This window comes from Hylaeus volcanicus, chromosome 2, assembly GCF_026283585.1.
Source record: "Hylaeus volcanicus isolate JK05 chromosome 2, UHH_iyHylVolc1.0_haploid, whole genome shotgun sequence".
In the NCBI taxonomy this organism is placed as follows: Eukaryota; Metazoa; Arthropoda; class Insecta; order Hymenoptera; family Colletidae; genus Hylaeus; species Hylaeus volcanicus.
This window is the reverse complement of record NC_071977.1, coordinates 11,693,451-11,714,834: the sequence shown is the minus strand read 5'-3', so window position 1 is coordinate 11,714,834 and position 21,384 is coordinate 11,693,451. Positions and strand designations below refer to the sequence as shown.

Genomic DNA, 21,384 nt, shown 5'->3' with positions numbered 1-21,384 from the left:
TTCATATCATCAATGCATTTATCATTAATCAATTAATTTAGAGAAACATCCCGAAGGGAACAGACGAATAATAGCAAAATTTAATTAATTAAAAAGTAAAGGAAAAAGAAATCAAACGGTATATATATACAAACATATGAAAAGGATTCAAATTACGCGCGTCCTATAGTGGAGCCATCTCGCGGTGAATAGATCGAACTAAAATCCCGACCTCCGATCAGCGCACCACCGGGAAAACGCCCAAGCTTGTCCTCGAATAGTTCCGAGTCTTATGACTAGATGGCGCCATTAACTAAAGGTTCGATAATTATTGGTGAATTAAATAACTATTCATAAAAATGATAAATTGGACATATTAAAAAGTGTTATACATCAAACAATTATAATAATTAAGCATTTGTTGAAAAATAAAGTGTAACTGATTGAAAGTATCGATGGCGCCATCGGTGGGAAAATACCCAAGTTTGTAGTGAAAATAGTTCCCACTAATTCTATAAGGTAGCGCCACCAATATATTTTAATCAATTATTCCTTATTTTTCATAATTAATACGATTTTTTGCTTTATAACACTAGAAATTTGTAATGAAAGTAGTTCCCACTGTTTCTGTAATCAATAAAATCAATGAAAACATTCTGTTGATAAGATACCTTCTGTTGATAAGATAATACGTGACAGTTTCGTGAGAACATTGTTTCCATCTAGTGGTTGTGAACGGAAAGCAAAGGTGGATTGACACAATTGGCACAACGCGAGCGTAGCCCTGGGGATTTGGTTGAGAAACGAACGAATCGGGAATTGGTGCATTTCGCATCAGAAAAAGATCTCAAAATGAAAGTACCATCGTGATATTTTCGAGGAAAATCGGCTGATTTGCATTTTAAACGTGGCTCAGCTCTGAAGCACAATATTATTCGGCATGTGACATCATGCTGTGATTCCAATCGTATCCGAGAAAAACGAAACTGAAAAGCATAATAGACCTTTGTTTATTGCTCGCTAATTGATAAACTACCCACACTGTGCAAAAGTTCAATCGCTTTTGTTAATCATACATCGTGAATCCTCATATTCATCATACAGTAAGTGTCAATATTGTTTGTACCCCACTTATGGGTAGGAATTCTACAATTCTTTCAGAATACTTTCACACTATAGAATGCAAAAGTGAATGTTACTTACTGAATACATTTAACAGAAATCATGTTACTTATAGAGTATTTAGAAACATATGTCATTTTGAAGTTTATTTTATTCTCGTAACCTTTCTGTTTGTTTTTACAGAAATTATACTAATATCAACCATTTTCTGCACAAAAATTTCTTTCGTTTACATTTCTTCTCCATATAAGCTCCTTCTCTTATAGTACTACCTTTAAAATGATTGTTACAGAAAAGAATTGCCAAAATTGTATCATTTAAAATATTTTATCTTATATTTCTTAATTTTGTTATAAGCTCATTACTGTATGCAGAATAAAATTATTAATGCACAGTATCCCGTATATATAATTTAGCAAAGAAAGCGGACTATCACTTTATTTCATAACTGTGTTACACCGTGGATCTGTTTGATCAAATCCTTTTAACGGATCTTACCTTAGACAAACCTATAAATTAAAAACAGTCTGATATGAAGACTTTAGATCAGACATGAGCAACTAAATTCTTGCAGCTCATGATCTGTGCCATCATCAGTGAGCATTTAATGTCACGAGGAGACTGCATACACATGTTATAATTGTAATAATATTTAGCATATAATACTACAAACCCATTGCTGTACCCATAGTCATTGCTATGTTCCATGGTCTGTTGGTCCATGACTTTAGATAAAATGCACTACAAAGCAAATCTTAATATCAACCCAGTACAATAAAACAACCATAAAGAGAAAGCAATTTGTTAACCAGTGCTTTAATATTTAACTTGATTGATTACAATACCACATAACAGATTCCATTTACATTAATTTTTCATTGAAATACAACTGCGTCAACAGCATTATTGGAACTATTGCCTGAATGCAAGGTATGCGTCAGTAGCAGCGAATATGTACACAATTTTGAAGAAGTAAGCGGCAAAAAAAAATATTATGGAAGTGTTTCACATGAAAAGAACAGTATAAGCGGAAGATGACATAGATTCCAAGTAGATACAAAAATTTTATTTTAATTGCAGAAATTGGAGAAGATTAGGGGGCCTAGTGCGAGCACGTTCAAGAACCGAGGTGGTTGGTGAATGGTGTTGCAGATAGACTCGGTGTGGGGTTGGGCGTCACCCCCGCTGCGCCTCCAGCTAGGGGGGTCGAGGGGCGCCTCGGGGAGAGCGACCGCGGGCGCCCCATCCTCGCAGAGGATGGGTGAAATGGTCGTGGAACGCGCGCCTTCCCCAGCTTGCCTCAGCCATACATCTGAGAAGCATCCTCGTGCTACGCTCACGGAACTCAACGTCCTCCGACGGCATCGCGAACTCTGCGATGTTGTGCTCAATGTCGGCTCTAGGAAGATATTCGCACATCGTGTTATTCTCTCGGCGTGTAGCCCGTACTTCAGGTGAGCAGAAGAATAGCTACTAGAAGGAAGACATTTGAGAAGCTTAGTTTAAATCAGTATTTCTCTAATGAAGCCCTCTAAATATATTTAGAAAAGAAGGAGCATGTTATTGTAAAAAATGGTTGGTCGGCGTTCGTGGACGCGCGCGAGCATGTCGCTCTTTTGTCTAAAAACATTGTAAGAGAGTTTCGCATCGTCGACAGCCGACGACGAACAGTCAGTCGCTCGGCGGATTGAGCGAGAGTCGATCGTAATAAAGTTCACTCCCAAAAACACGCCTCACGTTATATAGAGAATTTTGAATTTTTTGTTCAAAGGTGAAGTCTGAGAAACGCTGATTTAAACTACACTCCCGTCGACCGTTGTCTTTTCCCTATTAATGCTCAAGTAGCATATTAATGGTTTTATTATGTAGTAGCTTAATATAAACCAACGTCATCTATTTCTGCAGAGCAATGTTTACTGGGGAGTTGGCGGAATCTCGACAAACTGAAGTTACGATTCGGGACGTAGACGAAATGGCAATGGAATTATTAATAGACTTCTGTTACACTTCTCACATCATTGTCGAAGAAGCAAATGTTCAAACTCTCCTTCCAGCAGCGTGCCTTCTCCAGCTAGTAGAAATTCAAGATATATGTTGCGAGTTTCTCAAACGTCAACTCGACCCTTCCAATTGTTTGGGCATACGAGCGTTTGCGGATACTCATTCTTGCTGTGAACTTCTGCGAATCGCGGACAAGTTCACGCAACATAATTTTCAAGAAGTACGTTTCTAGGTTCTCTCAATGTTCATTATTGAATTGTATCTTAAATAATATCATGTTTGCATGTACCGTGACGCAGGTAATGGAAAGCGAAGAATTTCTATTATTACCCGTTGGCCAATTAGTAGATATTATTTCTTCCGACGAATTAAACGTACGAACAGAAGAACAAGTGTTCAGCGCGGTTATGAATTGGGTCAAGTACAATGTCACCGAAAGACGGCAAGATCTGGCGCAAGTTCTACAGCACGTACGACTACCTCTTCTTAGCCCAAAATTTTTAGTTGGGACCGTAGGGTCCGATCTTTTGGTTCGAGCCGATAACGCGTGTCGAGATCTGGTGGACGAAGCAAAAAACTATTTGCTACTGCCACAAGAAAGACCGTTGATGCAGGGGCCAAGAACGCGTCCTAGAAAACCAACCAGACGCGGTGAAGTATTGTTTGCCGTCGGTGGATGGTGTTCTGGCGACGCGATTGCTAGCGTGGAAAGATTCGATCCTAATACCGCCGATTGGAAAATGGTTGCTCCAATGAGTAAACGAAGATGTGGCGTCGGAGTAGCCGTACTGAACGACTTGTTATACGCGGTAGGCGGTCACGACGGACAAAGCTATTTAAATAGCATCGAACGATACGACCCACAAACGAATCAGTGGTCCTGCGACGTAGCGCCTACAACGTCCTGTAGAACTAGCGTAGGTGTCGCGGTATTGGATGGGTTTCTTTACGCAGTAGGTGGACAGGATGGCGTCCAATGCTTAAACCACGTTGAAAGGTAAATCGCTGTTTCCACGATTTTATTCCAATCTTGCGCTAATTGTTATATGTTTCACAATAAATGAATTAAAGCAAAGCACTATGTTGTGCAGGTACGATCCCAAGGAAAATAAATGGTCTAAAGTATCGCCGATGACCACTAGAAGACTTGGAGTTGCTGTCGCTGTGCTAGGCGGTTATTTATATGCCATCGGCGGGTCTGATGGACAATCGCCTTTGAACACTGTAGAAAGATACGATCCAAGGCAAAATAAATGGTCTCAAATATCCCCTATGTCTACGAGACGTAAACATCTAGGCTGTGCTGTATTTAATAATTTAATTTATGCTGTCGGAGGACGAGACGACTGTATGGAACTCTCGAGCGCGGAACGGTATAACCCTCATACCAATTCTTGGAGCCCGATAGTTGCTATGACATCAAGGAGAAGCGGAGTAAGTTGCATTATTTTTATACTTTTTTTCTATACATTAATTGACTATCCATGCGTTTAATTCCTCCAATTAGCACAGATAATAGAGTTGTATCTCCATTGTATTGTTATAGGTGGGGTTGGCGGTAGTGAATGGTTTACTTTACGCTGTAGGTGGATTCGATGGAACTGCCTATTTGAAAACTATCGAAGTGTACGATTCGGAACAAAATCAATGGAAACTGTGTGGTTGTATGAATTATAGAAGACTCGGTGGCGGTGTGGGAGTAATGCGTGCCCCACAAACCGAAAACTACATTTGGTAGCTCAGGCCCCCCTCTTCAGCCCAAATGGCTGAAACTCCATTAACTCCTCTCACACCGGTAACTCCTGTTACACCTGTAACTCCTCCCGCTCCCGTATCGGTTCCTGTTGTTATAAGTAATACTCGAAAACGCTACCGCCGATCGATGAGCATTATATAATATATGCATTTTACAAGACTTTGCCTTTCTAAAGATAAAGTCAATTTTATTACAAAACAATTCTGCATTTTTTTCGTTAGCTTATCATTCACTTTAAACATCGATTGTTTTCATTTAGATGCGAGATCATTACTTCGTATTAGAAATGAATGTATATTTTACTGTTAATATGGAACGTTCGTTCTTCGGTAATATTTATACTGCCGCGATTTTAGCATTTTTTCCGTAACGTCTTATTTTGTAAGGTATTTTTCTTATGTTATTTATAGGTCGTCTTATGCATTACAAGATGCGAGTTACAGTTTTTTTAGAGTTAAGTATTCTGTCATTGTAATTTTTTGATAAAGCAGTCGTGTATATCGTGAACATTTAAGTAATATATGTATGTATGGAAAGAAAACAAATAGAAAGGCAAAATCTCCTCAAAACGCAATATTCATTTTGATGGGATGCTTGCACCTTCCATTTTTCAGTGATTCGAAGAAATAAAATTTGATTGTTTATACTGACATTAGAACTTCGCTATGGAGGGCTGCTTGCACACCCACTGATACAGTAATAAAAATTTAACTAATTAAAATGCTTCTGTTTCGATAGTATGCTTTTTACGTGTATCGTATCTATCAATAAGACTGAACTGAAACCAAAAATTACGTAAAAAATAAATGAAACGATGTTTCTGACTCCAAGCACAATTTTTGTTTCAAAGCAATGGACGAAACATATAAGTTATAGCATGAGTTCATCGCATACTGAATGTTGTAACGCTTAAAATTACGTTTCCTCATTTTTGTTTTGCACCTTTACAAAACGTAATCATTCATAAATTCGCGTTCTGTTTGCAGCGACAGAGTAGTTGTCTTATTGTACAAAATGGTGATAGGGATCATTATCCAACAATTTCATAATGTAACGTTTGTGATAATATAATGATAAGAGACGGTAAATTCGGCTAGGAGGGTAAGCAATATTTTACTAACAAATATTGTTTTGTAATTATTTAAATAGAAAAGTTATAAGAAAACTGTAAAGATTTCTGTGGATTAATTGCGAATTTATAGTTTACGAATCACTATAGCTCTGTTACATGTATGAGATTGTTGAAGGAACCAGAACACGTGTCTAGTGTAAGGACATACTGACGATAGTAACTGTCTCTAATAGCTTGTTACAAAATATCACTATTAGAAATTGTATGTTTTCGACGTCGTATCATGATTCTCGCTAACAAAACAATCTGTCTTAATTCGCAGTAAATTGTGAAGAAGTTTCTGTTTCTTCATAAATACAGCAAATTTTTCAAATCTATATAGCACAAGTGAAATAATTATCCTTGAATTCGAGTAAACCAATTAGAGATTTAAAATGGTACAAATTATTGTAATTACTACACAAAGTTCAAATAAGTGTTCAATTTCAAAGTTGATTTACAAGTAGTTAAAACTGTAGTTTCAATATGAAATGTTAATCTTTTGAACAAATTTTGAAACTCTACATAGCTCTTTAATTTTTATTCAAACTTCAATAAGATTCGTATGGAAAATATTTTCGAACAAAAAGAAATATACGATATATAATATAATATTAATTTCGAATTAAAACTCATTGAGAAAAAATAGACTTTTCATTAAAACCGTATTCTCTGCAAAAAGAAAAATGTAAGCCTGTTTACAAGTTTCGTTTTTAGAGCAGACAATCAAAATAAACAAATTATTATATACACAAGATACAACTGCAGATCAGATAAAATTTTGGTGCACGAATAAGTCGAAAATCCACAATACATTTTTCGGGAAAAGGTTTCTCAGATAAGACCAGTTTGAAATTTTGTTAAACACACATGTATTTAATTATAATTTAACTAACATATATCTCTGTAACGCACTATTTTTTCAGTATATTTATATTAGGCTAGGCGCAAATTGACGACTTTACATCGCACAACAGTTTAGTTGAGCTGAAAAAGGACATTGGCCTATGTGGAAGCATGAATACTTGTCCGACTCATGAATGCTCCTCGACTCAACAAAACAGTTAGAGCTGGGAGACCTTATCAATAGTCAGTAAACCATTTACGTGTTTTTTTAATTTTTATAACAAAATATGAAGAATAATTGAAATACGATGTAGTCCACATAAAATTAGGAGGAGTTTAAGTCACCATTTTTCTGTTTTGAACTTTGTTTAAAAAATAAAAGACGTTGAATTTTGCGATGTTTGCTCATTTAAGCGATAACGGGATGTACAAATAAACTTTTGTCACCGAAACTATTACATCAACCGTACCGAGGTCCTCTTATATTTTATGATTATGATTAATTATAATTTTAAAACTAATTCAGTTATTGACAGTGGTGTTATATGGTGATAATTCTTTTGCGTTAACGATTCGGTTATTTATATATTAATTATTATAAACAAATACGACTGTTTTTACTTCTGCTTCCGCGCAACGCTTTTAAAGGACAAATTTCCACAGCTGAAGATATTGTTATTGTACAAAAAAAAACGTTGCTACTTCCAGAAAATTGTCGATATGTTAATATTTTTAGAACACAATACAAATTTATTTATAATATTCATATTCTTTCTTGAATTTATGTTCTGTTGCCCGCTCTGTATAGCAGCCAATCACTGAACTATACTAATATTGGTTTTAATACTAGTGGCGGCATCAGTAGCAAAACGCTCAAGTTTGTCGTGAAAATAGTTCTCGCTGTTACCACTAGATAATGCCACCGATACATTTTTAATTAATTTTGCTTTATTTTTCATAATTAATACGATTCTTTACTTTATAACACTACAATATATTAATTAATATGACAAATTCATCATTTTTATGAATAGTTATTTCATACAGCAATACCTTTTACCATCTTGTTAATGGCGCCATCTAGCGGGTACAGCGGGAACTAGTTTCACTATAAACTTGGGCGTTTTGCCACGGGTGGCGCCACTAATACTAACACCCGCTCACTGAGCGGGTCAATGAGCAGCGGCTTTCTGTGGATGCACCCAATAATGCAGTTACATGCAAACAAATTCCTTTATACAAATTTCTATTATTTACATGTATTAAATAAAGATAATTTACTTCCTTCCTTCTAATATTCGTTGCGGTAAATGAAAGATATAAATTGATGAAACTTTTTACTGTGATTTTATCACGATTTTTATAGAATTCGTGGAACAAATTTTATATTCGATAAACTCCAAATATTTGTATACAAGAACATCGGTATATAGACTAATTAATATTGCAAATGTTTTTGTATATATTGGGTGAATAATTTTTAAATGTTTGCAATGATACAGATAAGAAAAAGCGTAGATACGATTAGATGTGGGGTAGATACGTAAACGTGTATCAATGCTTTCATTCATTCCTTAACCATATAGTTCCTCAAAGAAATTATTAAAATTGTGATCTAACAATGTGCGTTTTTATACGAATTTTTTTAACGCATTTACTTCTTGCTTATTTTGTCATCGGTGGTCCAGAAGAAGAACAAGGCGTTAAATATGCAAATAAATGCGAAGGTAATTTTATATACACGATATATAAGTGAAGGGTTTTCCAAAAGGAACTTTTACAATTTTGTTTTTTAATAATGAAATATTGCTGTCGACATAGTCGTGGTGAATATTTAAACGTGATCTTTCACTTTTAATTGTAACCACGTGTACTTCCGTTTAAAATAAGAAATCGAACATATTCCATACGATTTGCGTTTTGTTGGAAAACAAAATCCTAAAGGCCCTTTTGAAAAATGTCATACTTACATAAGTTTGTATAATGCACAGTGGTTTATACTATTATTTTGTTTTATAGTATGCAAAGTTGTGGCCACAGAATTGGAGGCTAGATTAGATGAAACTGGAAAGACACATGATGTACTGGAAATTGGATATTCTGTTGATGATGTTGCTCCCAAGAAGAAGAAAGAATACAAGAAATCGTAAATTATAAATTTAAAAAATTGCAGTACACAATATATTTTGTAGAATATAACAATTTATGTGGTAATTTTTAATTTTCAGAGAATTACGTTTAGTAGAAAGTATGGAAAATCTTTGTGAACGAATATTGGAATATAATATTCATAAGGAGAGATCAGATAGTTCAAGGTTTGCAAAAGGAATGAGTCAAACATTCAAAACGCTTCATGGACTTGTGTAAGATGATATTTTTGAAATAAATATTTGGTCATTGTTGTAATGAAAACAATTAGTTCCGTTCTGTATTTATAGGGACAGAGGTGTTAAAGTTGAGTTAGGAATTCCATATGAATTGTGGGATAAACCATCTGTTGAAATTACAACTTTGAAAACCCAATGTGAAAATTTACTTGAGAATCATGAATCTGACATTGAAGAGTGGTACCATAAACATCAAGGAAAAATACCTTTAATTAGGTACTGTTTAACTTGCACTCTATGAGAAGCTTAAATTAATTTTATTTAATTTAACTATAACTTTTTCCTGTTAGGTATCTGTGTTCAGATAGGGCATTAAAAGAAGGAGATGATTCTTGCCTTAAAGATAAAGATGATGATGTTAACGATACAACTGAAAAAAAGAAGAGGAAGAAAGACAAAAAAGGAAACACGGAAAAGGAGAAAAATGCAAAAGAAGAATTATGAATCATTGAAAACAGATTTTTATAACTGTAAAGACATCCTCATGACATATCTTCATCATGAATTTATCTACATCTTTGTATCTAGTCTGTAAATAATAAACGTTCCACCAATTAATGACATTTGAATTGATTTTTAATAAATGATTTACATCTGTTTAAAATTGCTTCATATTTGATTGTAATAACCATATCTTGAAAGTAGTCACACATCAATAGAACGACTGAAATGTTATTGTTTTACTGTAGCAAATATGTCAGTATGTATCCTATTCTTACTGTTAATATCTTTAAATGAATCTAAAAGTATGTTGCTCAGAGGTAAAAGAGCACAGGATGGTCAATTTCCATGGTTGTTACAATTTCAAACAATAGCACCATGCGGTGGAGTACTCCTATCCTCGGACTGGGTTTTAACCGCGGCGCAATGTGTACAAGACAAAAGAAACGTACGCTATTCTCTATCTTTAACATTAAGAAAATCATATTAAAATTCATGTCTTGATTTTAATATAGTCTATTATGTTGTTTGCCACTGGGTTAAACGGATCCAAATCTAAACAGACGGTATCCGTAAAAGCTACTTATATACATCCTCGCTATGAAGCTTACTCCGTTCTTCCCGATCGAAGTCACAACATAGCACTTTTAAAACTTATCAAACCATTCGATATGTATAATACTGAAGTAATTTTACCAAACGTTACACCTGTCAGTTACGATAACAATTACATATCATGCCTAATATTTGGTTGGCAAAGTTATGTTCCACCATCTTTAAAAGTTTTTGCTAAACCAATTCAATACAACGAAGTGTTTCTCAATTCCTGGAAATTATGCACGTACATGATAAAGACAAATGTAAATTACACGAATGTATTTTGTACAATGGTCGAGTTTGAGGATGAAATGAAAGCCTGTGCTGGTAATCCTGGTTCTCCAGTTATTTGTGAAAACCAATATCACGAAATAGCTGTACTTGGAATTGCATCCTGGACAAATTTTTCTTTAGAATGTGGAAATCTTCCGACATATCTTGATCTTGGTGAATTTAGGTATTAGGAATTTTATATTAATAAGTTTTTTTTGTATTCATAATTCAATTTAAATATTTAATTGAAGGATGTGGATACATAGCTTAATAAATGATAATGAGGAAACAAAAGATTGGGAAGCTACTAAAAAATCAAATGAAGAAGATAATAAATCTAGAAAAAACATCAATATGTCTGAAAGCTCACAGAATAGCACAGATCTTCTACAAATAAACTACTGGTCAGAGGATACAAGAATGTTGTTACAAAATATATCTGCAGTAGCAATGGTACATCAAGAAACATCTAGAGAAAACACAAACAAGTTCAATTTTTTGAATAGATTGTATCCACCTGTTTTAAACAATTTTAATGAGACAACTGGATCCAATCCTCATGGATATCAAGACATTCCTTATTCAAATATGTTAAAGCAATCAAGTAATGATATTTATAGGTACGAAGAGGTTGGTAAAACTAACAGTTTAGATAATCAGAATTATATTATAGATAGTTTGATCAATAACAAACAACTTGACTATCGAAATAAATCATTATTATGCAATAATAAAAATTTTGATGGAACTACAGCCGAACCCAACAAAGACATAACAGAACTAAATGGTTTTGAACTTTTGTTACCCTTTAATTTCGAAGATATAACAGCTCCTTATTCTAGTGTTATCACTATATACTCTACAAATCTATGCCTTTTGTTATGTATTTTGGTACTGTTTTGGTGCTATTATTGACATGTAACACTTCATCTTTGAATATACAAGTATATTATATATAACTTATATTACATAAAATACATGATAAAATGTAATGAGTTTACTTCAAACACATTATATACATTTATTACTTTCTAAACATTGGTGGAACCCATTTCTTTTTGCCACGTAGTTCTTTTTCGCGTTCATACTCTTCTTTGAAATCTTTGTGTTCATCTCTAAATAGACCGTAATTCCTAAGTTGATCCATGAGTAAATCAATTTCAATATGTCGTGGATAGTATCGGACAATGTCAGGATTTTTCTGTACCGGCAGGTCACTAAATAGCTTTACAACCTTCATGGACTTGTGGTTAGTCGGCCTTGTTACTTCGCCAAAAATTCGATTACTTAAACGATTCATACGATTGGCATAATTACTGCTTACTTTTGCGAGTTCTACATATTTTCCCAGTTTGGAATACATATTTAAAAGTGTTTATTATTTTTTTTTGGAGACTATCCTAAATAAAAGAGAGAAGATTAAGCTTCGTCACCACTCGAACGTAAAGGGTTAATAATTGTCTTGTAATAAATAAACATAATCAATTTTTACCGTATGCTTGTAGTAATATGGAATTAATCGTTGATACAAATATTAATAGTTAATTATTCTAGAATACAACAAATTCTTCTAGACGATTGAAATAGGTTAAGTAAGCCTCAAAAGCTTAGTTGAACATAGTGTTGCAATTGTACTAATTATTTCTAAACCTCTGTGCAACGCACTCTATGGCAAAACACTCAAGTTTGTAATGAAATAGTTTCTATTTTTGACGCTAGATAAAAACAACAATTTATGTTTTTAGATTGAAGTGTTCCCCTCTAGATAACTATTTATTTCATTGTAAATAATTTGAACCTTCAAAAGGGTTTGACATTACTTTTTACATTCTCGTATAAATTATTTCTACAGAGTACTCATAAATTGATTAGAGTCTGCCTTAATCTAAAAATTCAAATATACGAAAATTAAATGTTTCAACAAGAGTTTTGCCTTTGCAAAACTACACTGTGCGTCCACATTTTTGGATTTCGGTTTCTATGAATGTAGAACAACATTCTTCAACTCTTTTAGCCTCTATTTTTAATTTTATGTTAAAATTTTTAATTTTGTATAATTACAAATAGTTCAAATAAACTTGTGTTTGTATTATTATGACGTGAAGGAACTTGATGTATCGAGCGTATATACTAGTATATACCTTTGATTGTCTTATATCTGTATCAGAAAACGGTTTATGTTAGCTGCATATCGTTACTTAATACTCACACAAATTTTTATACGATTTAATTGCACGTTTCTTTGATCAAAATTTATATAATTCGCCTAGAACGATTTAGTTTGTAGAGGGACCAGATTGAATGAGATTGAATTTAAAACCGTAGTAGCTGTTGTGGGCAATTTCAAGCGACTGTTTGAGTTTACTGAAAACTTCATATATGGGCAACGGAGCATTGAAGTTTTATCATTATTTTCGTAAGGTATCGTCATGTTATTAACAAGGTATTATACGAATATATTTCCATTGATATTACAATGAGAATAATTTTCATTAAAATTTTATTCTACTCGTTTATTTTCGTGTATTTCCTTACAAGAATTCATAGCATAACCTTCAATTTTCGATCTTCTTTCCAAACTTTCCCCTAACACATAGGACATATATAATTTTATTTCTTTACAGAACAATTATGCAGTATTTATTACAATTTATTTAAACATGCATTATATTCAACTGTATGCACTGCCAGGCTCGCAGGCTTAGCAACATTTATTATTTGTATATTGAATCATGGCTCTGCGTCGAGGGAAAAGAAACTTGAAACTGCAGGTTTCCGAAGGAACTCCTGTTCCTGTGTAAGTACTTTTACCGCAGTATTATGTTGTTTAGAATGTGTTATACTTGATGCTTACATCAATGTTCACCTTTGTTATTGATCTTGATTGATAATTGATAATGATTTTTAATAATGTATAATGTATCTATTATTTAAATATTATAATTATTTGTTGTAATAAATTTAGAGTTTTATATAATATGAAATTCAGCTAAATTTTATATGTAGCACTCCACCAAGAAATTTGGATAAAAGAACTACAATAACAATAGGTGAGAAGACATTTGTAGTGGAAGCAGATGATTTAGAAACTATTTGTGTCCTTGGACGTGGAGCATATGGCATTGTGGATAAAATGCGACATAAACAAAGTGGAACCATTATGGCAGTTAAGGTATTTTATATAAATGCATTAAGTTATGAGTAAAAATGACACTTTTAATATATTCTATTTATTTTATAGAGAATAACTGCAACTGTCAATACACAAGAACAAAAACGATTGCTTATGGATTTAGATATTTCCATGCGTAGTTCTGCATGTCAATACACAGTACAGTTTTATGGAGCATTATTTAGGGAAGGAGATGTTTGGATATGCATGGAAGTAATGGATATGAGTCTTGACAAATTTTATACAAAAGTATACAAGCACGATCGTGCCATTCCTGAAGATATCTTAGGAAAAATTGCTTTTGCAGTAAGACATAATTGAGTAACTAATGTAAAAATTTTAATGTTTACTTAGTCACAATTTTGATTGTATCTAATGTTTACAGGTAGTTAGTGCGTTACATTACTTGTATTCACAATTACGAGTGATTCATAGGGATGTAAAACCTAGTAATATTTTAATTAATCGTAAAGGAGAAGTAAAGATTTGTGATTTCGGTATTTCTGGTTACCTCGTAGATTCTGTTGCTAAAACAATTGATGCTGGTTGTAAACCATATATGGCTGTACGTAATTTTTAAATGTATGTCACGTGTAAGCATCTGTTCTTATCTATTCAATAAATTCTCCATTGTAACCTTTGTTTTAGCCAGAAAGGATAGACCCGTCGGGTAACCCTTCACAATATGACATCAGATCTGATGTTTGGTCCTTAGGTATATCTCTTGTGGAACTAGCAACAGGAAAGTTTCCTTACGAGTCCTGGGGCACACCATTCGAGCAACTGAAACAAGTTGTAAAGGATGAGGCACCAAAATTACCTGCTGGTAGATTTTCCGCGAATTTTGAAGAATTTATCACAAAATGGTGAGTAACATTATATCTAACACAATCGTCTACTTAATACATGTAGTTTCATTGATTGTTATTTTTTCAGTTTAATGAAAGATTACACTGGCCGTCCAAATTATAATCAATTGTTGGAGCTTAATTTTATTACAGAACATGCTAAGAAAGATACAAATGTTGCTGAATTTGTTGGAGAAATTTTAGACTTACCTGAAGAAGAGCAATCAGTGTAGCATACAAATATTTTTGATACGATGTATTACATGATCTTCAATGTAACTTCGTATTGTGCTTCGAAGTTATTTAATCGATTTACCGTATCTACTTTTGTCAATCGAGCTGATCACTCATCAGAACAACATAAGTGAATTGAAGTTTAGCATTCAAGGGGATATGTAGAACTTTCATTTAAAGAAGAATTTCATCAGATGTTAGTTTCTTTTTTATTTGTCCAATATGAAATCTCTATATATCTGTCATTAATAATCCTCTTGAACTAATAGATTCTCTTCAAGAAAGAAGTACAATTATGTAAATAATATACAAATATTTTCTACGTGATAACAATTGTTTGTCACTGTAACAGTATAGTAAAGAAAATTCAAATAAATATTCGTTTAATTAATAAGTATTTCCATATAACTCTATATACACTATCAAAACAAAAAAAATATGTTACACTCATACAATGTAATTATAATAAAAGATTATATACTACTGTAGCGATATTAGTAGGAAATAATAGTGCGATCATCGATAACAGTCATAATTATCAAGAAACTGTAAAAATCATGTACTTTTTTACAATAATTATAACAGGAGAAATGTAAATCTAATTACATGTTTCTTTTATACATATTGTAATTCTGTAATAGAGGTTAAATACTAATAAACATAACCACAAAACATATTATGGTAATTTTTCGTTAATAAAACAAAAAATAAGCTTGTAGACAAATTTATAAAATTATCTTTTATCTAAACTTTTTTATTTAATAACTTATTTATTGTTTTTCTTTTGGGAGGGAAATTAACATTTTAATATCAATTTTTAATCTTTAAAGAAAAATTTAACAATGTCGTGATTCACAAAAGAAAATATATTTAATGACATATTTTATACAATCTATTCATCTTAATAAAGATACATAAAATATTTACATGCATATGTAACTGTTTGTAATGTTTTATCTATTCAAAACATTTGTTTCATTCATATTTCTGTTATTTGATGTATAAATATTCAATGAAAAAAAATTCAGTATCTTGAAAAGATATGTAAGTAAAAAAACATTTTTCAAAATTTTTTTTTAAGTATTTGTAAAATAAAAATAATAAAAATGCATTAATGAGTATTGTATTTCCATTTTTAAACAGCACTCGGTGGCATTAGAGTCATTCCTTTGCATTCAAGAGCAATCTTCACGCCTAATGCGAAGAATCCAATGCTCTTTACTACTGACCTATAATTACAAAATTATGAGTGAAAATTACATTGACAAATTTTATTCTAATGAATATTTCATAAAGACAACTATCTGAATTGTTAAGGCAAATGTTTTATTACGAAATTAGTACTTTCTAGAATTTAATCGATAGGTTACAAACATGAATGTGGTATTAATACCGTATTAATACTAATTTAATATTAAATATACCATTTGAAAGGGTCGTAATAAATCTCCATCATGGATTTTACAATACCAGCCATTATAATATTTAATAACTACTTTGCGTTCGAATAAATACTTTCACTTATTTCAAACGTTTCTATTCGCACAGTATTCAAGCCGATTCGAACTTGAAATGCATTAGAAAACTCCTAACCTCAAAATCATTTACTCATTATTGGAATATGGGACATATAGTATATAATCTATATAGATATACTGATTAAAAAGTTTCATGTTGCTGTTTTTGTATACGAAAAAGGAGATTTTTTTGAAAACCTATTGTTTTGAAATCTGTGTAAATCGCAGGATAGATGTACAATATATCATATAAAATAATACAAATAAATTCAGTGTTAATTTTATTACCAATGAAATTTTCGTTATGTGATGATCTTTATTTACATTTAATTTCACTATTTATGGAACAGACTATAAATTGGTGCATGATTAGAATTTTAGAAAGGCATGTTAACCAATCAGAATTGTAAACTAACTTCGTATTTATTTGACTTGAAATCCTCTAGCTAGTTGGCAGTACATGGAAATCAACATCTGAAGTGTACCTACTTCAAATCAGTGTCGATTAGAAATTTAGAATGCGATAGATGGTGAATGAGATTCAAATGGCTTAAACGAGGTAAACGATGTTTATTCATTATTTTTTTACTCTACGATTTCGTAAAGAGAAGTAAGTTATTTTGTCATTGATGAATTTTATTCCAACAAATAAAGATATCTTTATTTCTCGAGATATGTCAGTTGTCATGAAATTGTAGAGTATATAGAAATTATATTTAAGTTTCGAATATTTAAAATGTATTTCGTCATGTTTTGGTTATTCTCATCTTAAAATTGAAAGAGATTCCTACACTTATTATGTAATTTGTACAATGATTAAGAAAATTCTGTGATCTAAATTAAATTTACATTTTTTTGTATACTAGTATGTATAAGATGTTGAACCATTTTATTACAGAGAATTATCATCATTTTTTGGAAGGAACAAAATTTGTTTCATAAGATGTTAGAGGACGGATTGACTACAATTGTTTTGCCTACATTGTCTACCATGATTATTTTCTTATTTACACTAAATTTCTTCCGATACCTTATAGGAAAGCCTTATATTCATATTAGAGATGTTACTAAAGAGCACAATTGGAAACCTATTACAAGGGCAAAGAAGGTATATTTATATATTTTCTAATATTTTCATTTCTTATTATTATTCTTATTATTTCATATTATTAAATTAATCATTATCTTCTTTTAAAATTGGCGCTTAAAGGTTATCAATTTATCTTGAATATACGTTGTGATATGGTACATCCACGCTAAACAATGATTGTTTAATGGTATTATTGTAATTGAATAATTTTTTCTGTAGGCATATTACTGTAACATTTGCGAAAGTTTGTTATTAAACACTGATGGATTAATGTGTGATTCTTGCGGTATTTGTGCGGATCCTGCATGTGTAAAAACTGCAGATAAACAGTTGAAATGTAAAGTTATTAGCTTAAATACAGAGAAACCAATGAGGCATCATTGGATAAAAGGTATGTTCCACTTGGTTTTGAAAGATTTGTTTTATATTTTAAATGTTTTCTAATTTTTTATTTTATTTAAGGTAATTTACCTCTGACTGCTGTATGTGATATTTGTGACGAAGAATGTGATTCAGAACCTGGATTAATAGATTGGTGGTGCTGCTGGTGTCAAAGATGTGTTCATGAAGCTTGTAAACCTATACTATCTAAAGTATATTTTACATATTTTACATGGGTTAGGTTAATACATGAAGTTGATTTCTTAATTTTTTTTACAGAGATGCGATTTTGGCCAATTTAAATTAATGATAATTCCACCAAGCAGTTTAGAAGTTGTAAATCAATGTAGTACTGTAAGACGAAGGTTACAGCTTCGTTCAATTATACCACCAGATTGGCCTCGTTGGAAACCTCTTATAGTTGTTGGTAAGTCAATAGTTAATGTAATACAAATATTACAATAATATTATAACACATTGCATGTCTAAACCAATTTTCTTAATAATTGTAGTACAATTTATGGAACTTCTATTTTAGCAAACAAAAAATCTGGTAATAAAGATGGAGCAGAAATTTTATCAGTATTTAGAAAGTTATTAAATCCTGCACAAATTGTTGATTTATCCGAACGCGATCCAGTTGCTGCTCTTGAATGGTGTAGATTACTTGGAAAAGTAGCATGCACAGTTCTAGTGGCAGGAGGAGATGGGACAATAGCGTGGTTATTAAATGCTATTCATAAACTTCAGTTGAAGGTAATACATAGTGAAAGGAAAGTGATGCCCCAAAATTCACGTGATTCTATACACTGAAATGATGAATAGAGTTTATCAATGATTACGAAATGATTATTAAATTTGAGTTATCTTTTAAATGATATGTTCAAAGTCTATGTCACTCATTTTTACACGAACTTTGGACCTTTTTTTGTGTCAACGATGTAATAGGTCTACAACGACGTATTGAAAATATGTAGTTGAGAAATTAATGTTTATCACTCATACATTTGAACAAGATATTTTTATTTGAAATAGCCAGTTCCATCTGTAGCAATAATTCCTCTGGGAACAGGAAATGATTTATCAAGAGTGTTAGGGTGGGGAAAGGAACACGACCCAGATAAGGACCCTGCGGATATCCTGCAAGAAATACAAATAGCACAAAAAGTGAAACTTGATAGGTGCACAGAAAATATGTAATAAATATGAATATATACGTTACATATTTACATTTATATTAATAATTTATTAGGTGGACTGTGGTGATCAAACCAACGAGCGGATTGGGACTTAGGGGTTCACTTCAGACGTTTCATATGTATAACTATATAAGCGTGGGAGTCGACGCACAAGTGACGTTACAATTTCATCGTACAAGAGAAAGTCGATTCTATTTTTATAGTAGTAGATTGTTTAACAAGGTAGTGTACTGTATTTGTTATTTACCTTTTAAATTGTATAAAAATACGTGTATTTTTTGTGCTTTTGACAGCTACTGTATTTATGTTTTGGTACTCAACAAGTAGTAGAAAGGGAATGCAAGGACCTTGATAAAAACGTAGAACTGTATTTGGATGACAAGAAAGTGGATTTACCTTCTATAGAAGGTATTGTGATATTGAACATTCCATCTTGGGCTGCTGGTGTGAATCTTTGGAATATAGGACTAGAAGGTCTTTCATTTTTTTATACATATGAATGTTAAAAAGTGGAGAAAAATTTGTAAAGTATGTATCTTTAAAAAAAAGCATTTTATATTAAATAGGCCATGAAGAATATGGAAAGCAAAGTATCGATGATGGAAAGCTAGAAGTAGTTGCTCTTTATTCTTCATTTCATATGGCCCAACTTCAAGTAGGACTTTCTCAGCCTTATCGCATTGGTCAAGCTAGTACTATAAAGGTATTTCATATATTATACAATTAATTTAACCCTTTTTCAGGAAAATACGATTAATAACTATTTTATTTACTTTACATCAATATAATACTATTGTCTTATAAATGTTTCATAAAATACAGGTAAAATTGTTAAAATCGTACGCTATGCAAATTGACGGCGAGCCCTGGTATCAACATCCCTGTGAATTTAATATTACATATTGCAACAAAGCATCTTTGTTGGTGAACATGGTTAACTGAATCTTATTTTTGGAATTTTTAAGTTATGTACGTGTACATTCCAATATTTGGTATATGATGGAAAGAAATTTAACACAAATTGATGATAGGAAGTATAAGGTATGGTAAAGATAATGCACGAAAATTATTTAATATGAACAAAGAAAAATCTAGTCACTATTTTACAAAAGAGTATATAAGCTGTATATTATACTTAGAAAATGTGAAAAGTGATTTATAAATTTATTTATTTTTGTTACACTTGTTGCAATAGTATGATAATACAACAAACCTCAATCAAAATCACAAGCCGCTTACATCTATGTATAAGTAGTGGAGATAATTTCAAAACTTTTATCGAGGTTAAAAGTTGGATTATTAACACATTCATATAAGAATTTTTCATAGATTACATTTGATTGTACAGGTTATTTATGTTTTATACTAAGCTTTCATATTTGGTGGCACAGGACAAAGGTTCATAGATATTTTAGTTACACACTGTAAATTTTTATGAAAATAGTGAAACAATTATGCAGATAATATCTTAACACATAATATGGGTTCAATGAAATATGGATCCCATGAAATAAAGTAACATATGCCCCATATTGTATGTTCACTTTTTGTTAAATTTATGTTTTGATACGCTACAAATGGTCCATTGCTCTTCCTTTATACTCCATGAATGTGATACCTTTATCTATTATATAAATATATTATAATAACTATTTTTCATTCACAAGTGTATATCCGTGCCAAAGAACACAATTTATTTATTCAATTTTAAATTGTCGTTGAATCATGAAATCAATGTTATCAGAAACTCTAAAAGTAGACATACAATATGTGTACTGTGAGCCATTGATATAGAAGTGTGTCTTGTACCTAAGTGAATGCATTGAACTTCTTTGCACCTTATCTTATTACATAATGCATATTAAATAATGATATGAAAATAGTTTACTAAGGGGTGTTTCTAGAATATGTGCCACCCCTTTTTCATCAAAAATTACTTCGTTCAATTATGTAAATTTTGTTAGACATTTGTCTTTCCAAGCACATGTATAAAATAAAGAAATATACTTACTTAGATAAAACCAACAATGTTTTATTTACCTATAGTTTAACAACAATATAGAACACAGTACTTCGATGTAAACAATCAATAAAACAAAGTAAACTGTATAATAAAATAAAAGCTGAATTTTATCTATATAATGGGCTTAGTGCCGCCATCGGTACGAGAACGCCCAAGTTAGTAGTGAAACTAATTTTCACTGTTACTACTAGATGGCGTCATCAATACATTTTAATCAATACTTTTTTTTTATAAATGCTTAATTATTATAATTGTTTGGTGTATATCACTTTTTAATATGTCCAATTTATCATTTTTATGAATAGTTATTTAATTCACCAATAATTATCGATCCTTTAGTTAATGGCGCCATCTAGTCACAAGACTCGGAATTATTCGAGGACAAGCTTGGGCGTTTTCCCGGTGGT

The 21,384-nt window shown here is 31.9% G+C and overlaps 6 protein-coding genes and 1 long non-coding RNA gene across 11 annotated transcripts; 5 read left to right on the top strand and 2 right to left on the bottom strand.

Annotated features, from left to right (window-relative positions):
* Nucleotides 1-731: 731 nt before the first annotated feature.
* Nucleotides 732-7,210, top strand: LOC128872200 (kelch-like protein diablo). Of its 3 annotated transcripts, XM_054114645.1 has the most exons (7): nt 732-1,082; nt 2,003-2,073; nt 2,182-2,555; nt 3,007-3,322; nt 3,402-4,099; nt 4,179-4,536; nt 4,649-7,210. In XM_054114645.1, the coding sequence occupies exons 3-7, from the start codon at nt 2,242-2,244 to the stop codon at nt 4,838-4,840; spliced, it is 1,878 nt and encodes a 625-aa protein (XP_053970620.1). In that variant the 5' UTR covers nt 732-1,082; nt 2,003-2,073; nt 2,182-2,241; the 3' UTR covers nt 4,841-7,210. The 3 variants fall into 3 exon arrangements, with proteins under 3 accessions (XP_053970620.1, XP_053970619.1, XP_053970622.1); XM_054114644.1 differs by lacking the exon at nt 2,003-2,073; XM_054114647.1 differs by lacking the exon at nt 2,003-2,073 and having other exon boundaries at nt 733-1,082; nt 4,194-4,536.
* Nucleotides 7,211-8,071: 861 nt separating this feature from the next.
* LOC128885132 (protein canopy 4) lies at nt 8,072-9,765 on the top strand. The gene is made up of 6 exons (XM_054138967.1): nt 8,072-8,240; nt 8,318-8,542; nt 8,835-8,961; nt 9,044-9,178; nt 9,254-9,418; nt 9,493-9,765. The coding sequence occupies exons 2-6, from the start codon at nt 8,437-8,439 to the stop codon at nt 9,644-9,646; spliced, it is 687 nt and encodes a 228-aa protein (XP_053994942.1). The 5' UTR covers nt 8,072-8,240; nt 8,318-8,436; the 3' UTR covers nt 9,647-9,765.
* A 147-nt stretch (nt 9,766-9,912) lies between these two features.
* On the top strand, nt 9,913-11,428 carry LOC128885130 (uncharacterized). The gene is made up of 2 exons (XM_054138963.1): nt 9,913-10,697; nt 10,765-11,428. Exons 1-2 carry the CDS (start codon nt 10,165-10,167, stop codon nt 11,426-11,428), a joined length of 1,197 nt encoding a protein of 398 aa, XP_053994938.1. The 5' UTR covers nt 9,913-10,164.
* Nucleotides 11,429-11,442: 14 nt separating this feature from the next.
* On the bottom strand, nt 11,443-12,166 carry LOC128885133 (28S ribosomal protein S33, mitochondrial). The gene is made up of 2 exons (XM_054138968.1): nt 12,006-12,166; nt 11,443-11,913 (listed from the first exon to the last, which is right to left on the bottom strand). Exon 2 carries the CDS (start codon nt 11,874-11,876, stop codon nt 11,538-11,540), a length of 339 nt encoding a protein of 112 aa, XP_053994943.1. The 5' UTR covers nt 11,877-11,913; nt 12,006-12,166; the 3' UTR covers nt 11,443-11,537.
* A 509-nt stretch (nt 12,167-12,675) lies between these two features.
* LOC128885131 (dual specificity mitogen-activated protein kinase kinase 6) lies at nt 12,676-15,443 on the top strand. 2 transcript variants are annotated; one of them, XM_054138965.1, is made up of 7 exons: nt 12,676-12,956; nt 13,138-13,310; nt 13,520-13,685; nt 13,755-13,991; nt 14,071-14,250; nt 14,334-14,551; nt 14,622-15,443. In XM_054138965.1, exons 2-7 carry the CDS (start codon nt 13,246-13,248, stop codon nt 14,764-14,766), a joined length of 1,011 nt encoding a protein of 336 aa, XP_053994940.1. In that variant the 5' UTR covers nt 12,676-12,956; nt 13,138-13,245; the 3' UTR covers nt 14,767-15,443. The 2 variants fall into 2 exon arrangements, with proteins under 2 accessions (XP_053994940.1, XP_053994941.1); XM_054138966.1 differs by having other exon boundaries at nt 12,677-12,934.
* A 169-nt stretch (nt 15,444-15,612) lies between these two features.
* LOC128885134 (uncharacterized) lies at nt 15,613-16,540 on the bottom strand. The gene is made up of 2 exons (XR_008459549.1): nt 16,192-16,540; nt 15,613-15,996 (listed from the first exon to the last, which is right to left on the bottom strand). It is a non-coding gene; the product is annotated as an uncharacterized LOC128885134 (long non-coding RNA).
* A 167-nt stretch (nt 16,541-16,707) lies between these two features.
* Nucleotides 16,708-21,004, top strand: LOC128885129 (diacylglycerol kinase epsilon). 2 transcript variants are annotated; one of them, XM_054138961.1, is made up of 11 exons: nt 16,708-16,843; nt 17,183-17,392; nt 17,594-17,765; nt 17,837-17,967; nt 18,035-18,182; nt 18,294-18,511; nt 18,791-18,936; nt 19,008-19,176; nt 19,248-19,428; nt 19,521-19,657; nt 19,777-21,004. In XM_054138961.1, exons 2-11 carry the CDS (start codon nt 17,228-17,230, stop codon nt 19,894-19,896), a joined length of 1,587 nt encoding a protein of 528 aa, XP_053994936.1. In that variant the 5' UTR covers nt 16,708-16,843; nt 17,183-17,227; the 3' UTR covers nt 19,897-21,004. The 2 variants fall into 2 exon arrangements, with proteins under 2 accessions (XP_053994936.1, XP_053994937.1); XM_054138962.1 differs by having other exon boundaries at nt 16,797-16,894.
* Nucleotides 21,005-21,384: the final 380 nt, after the last annotated feature.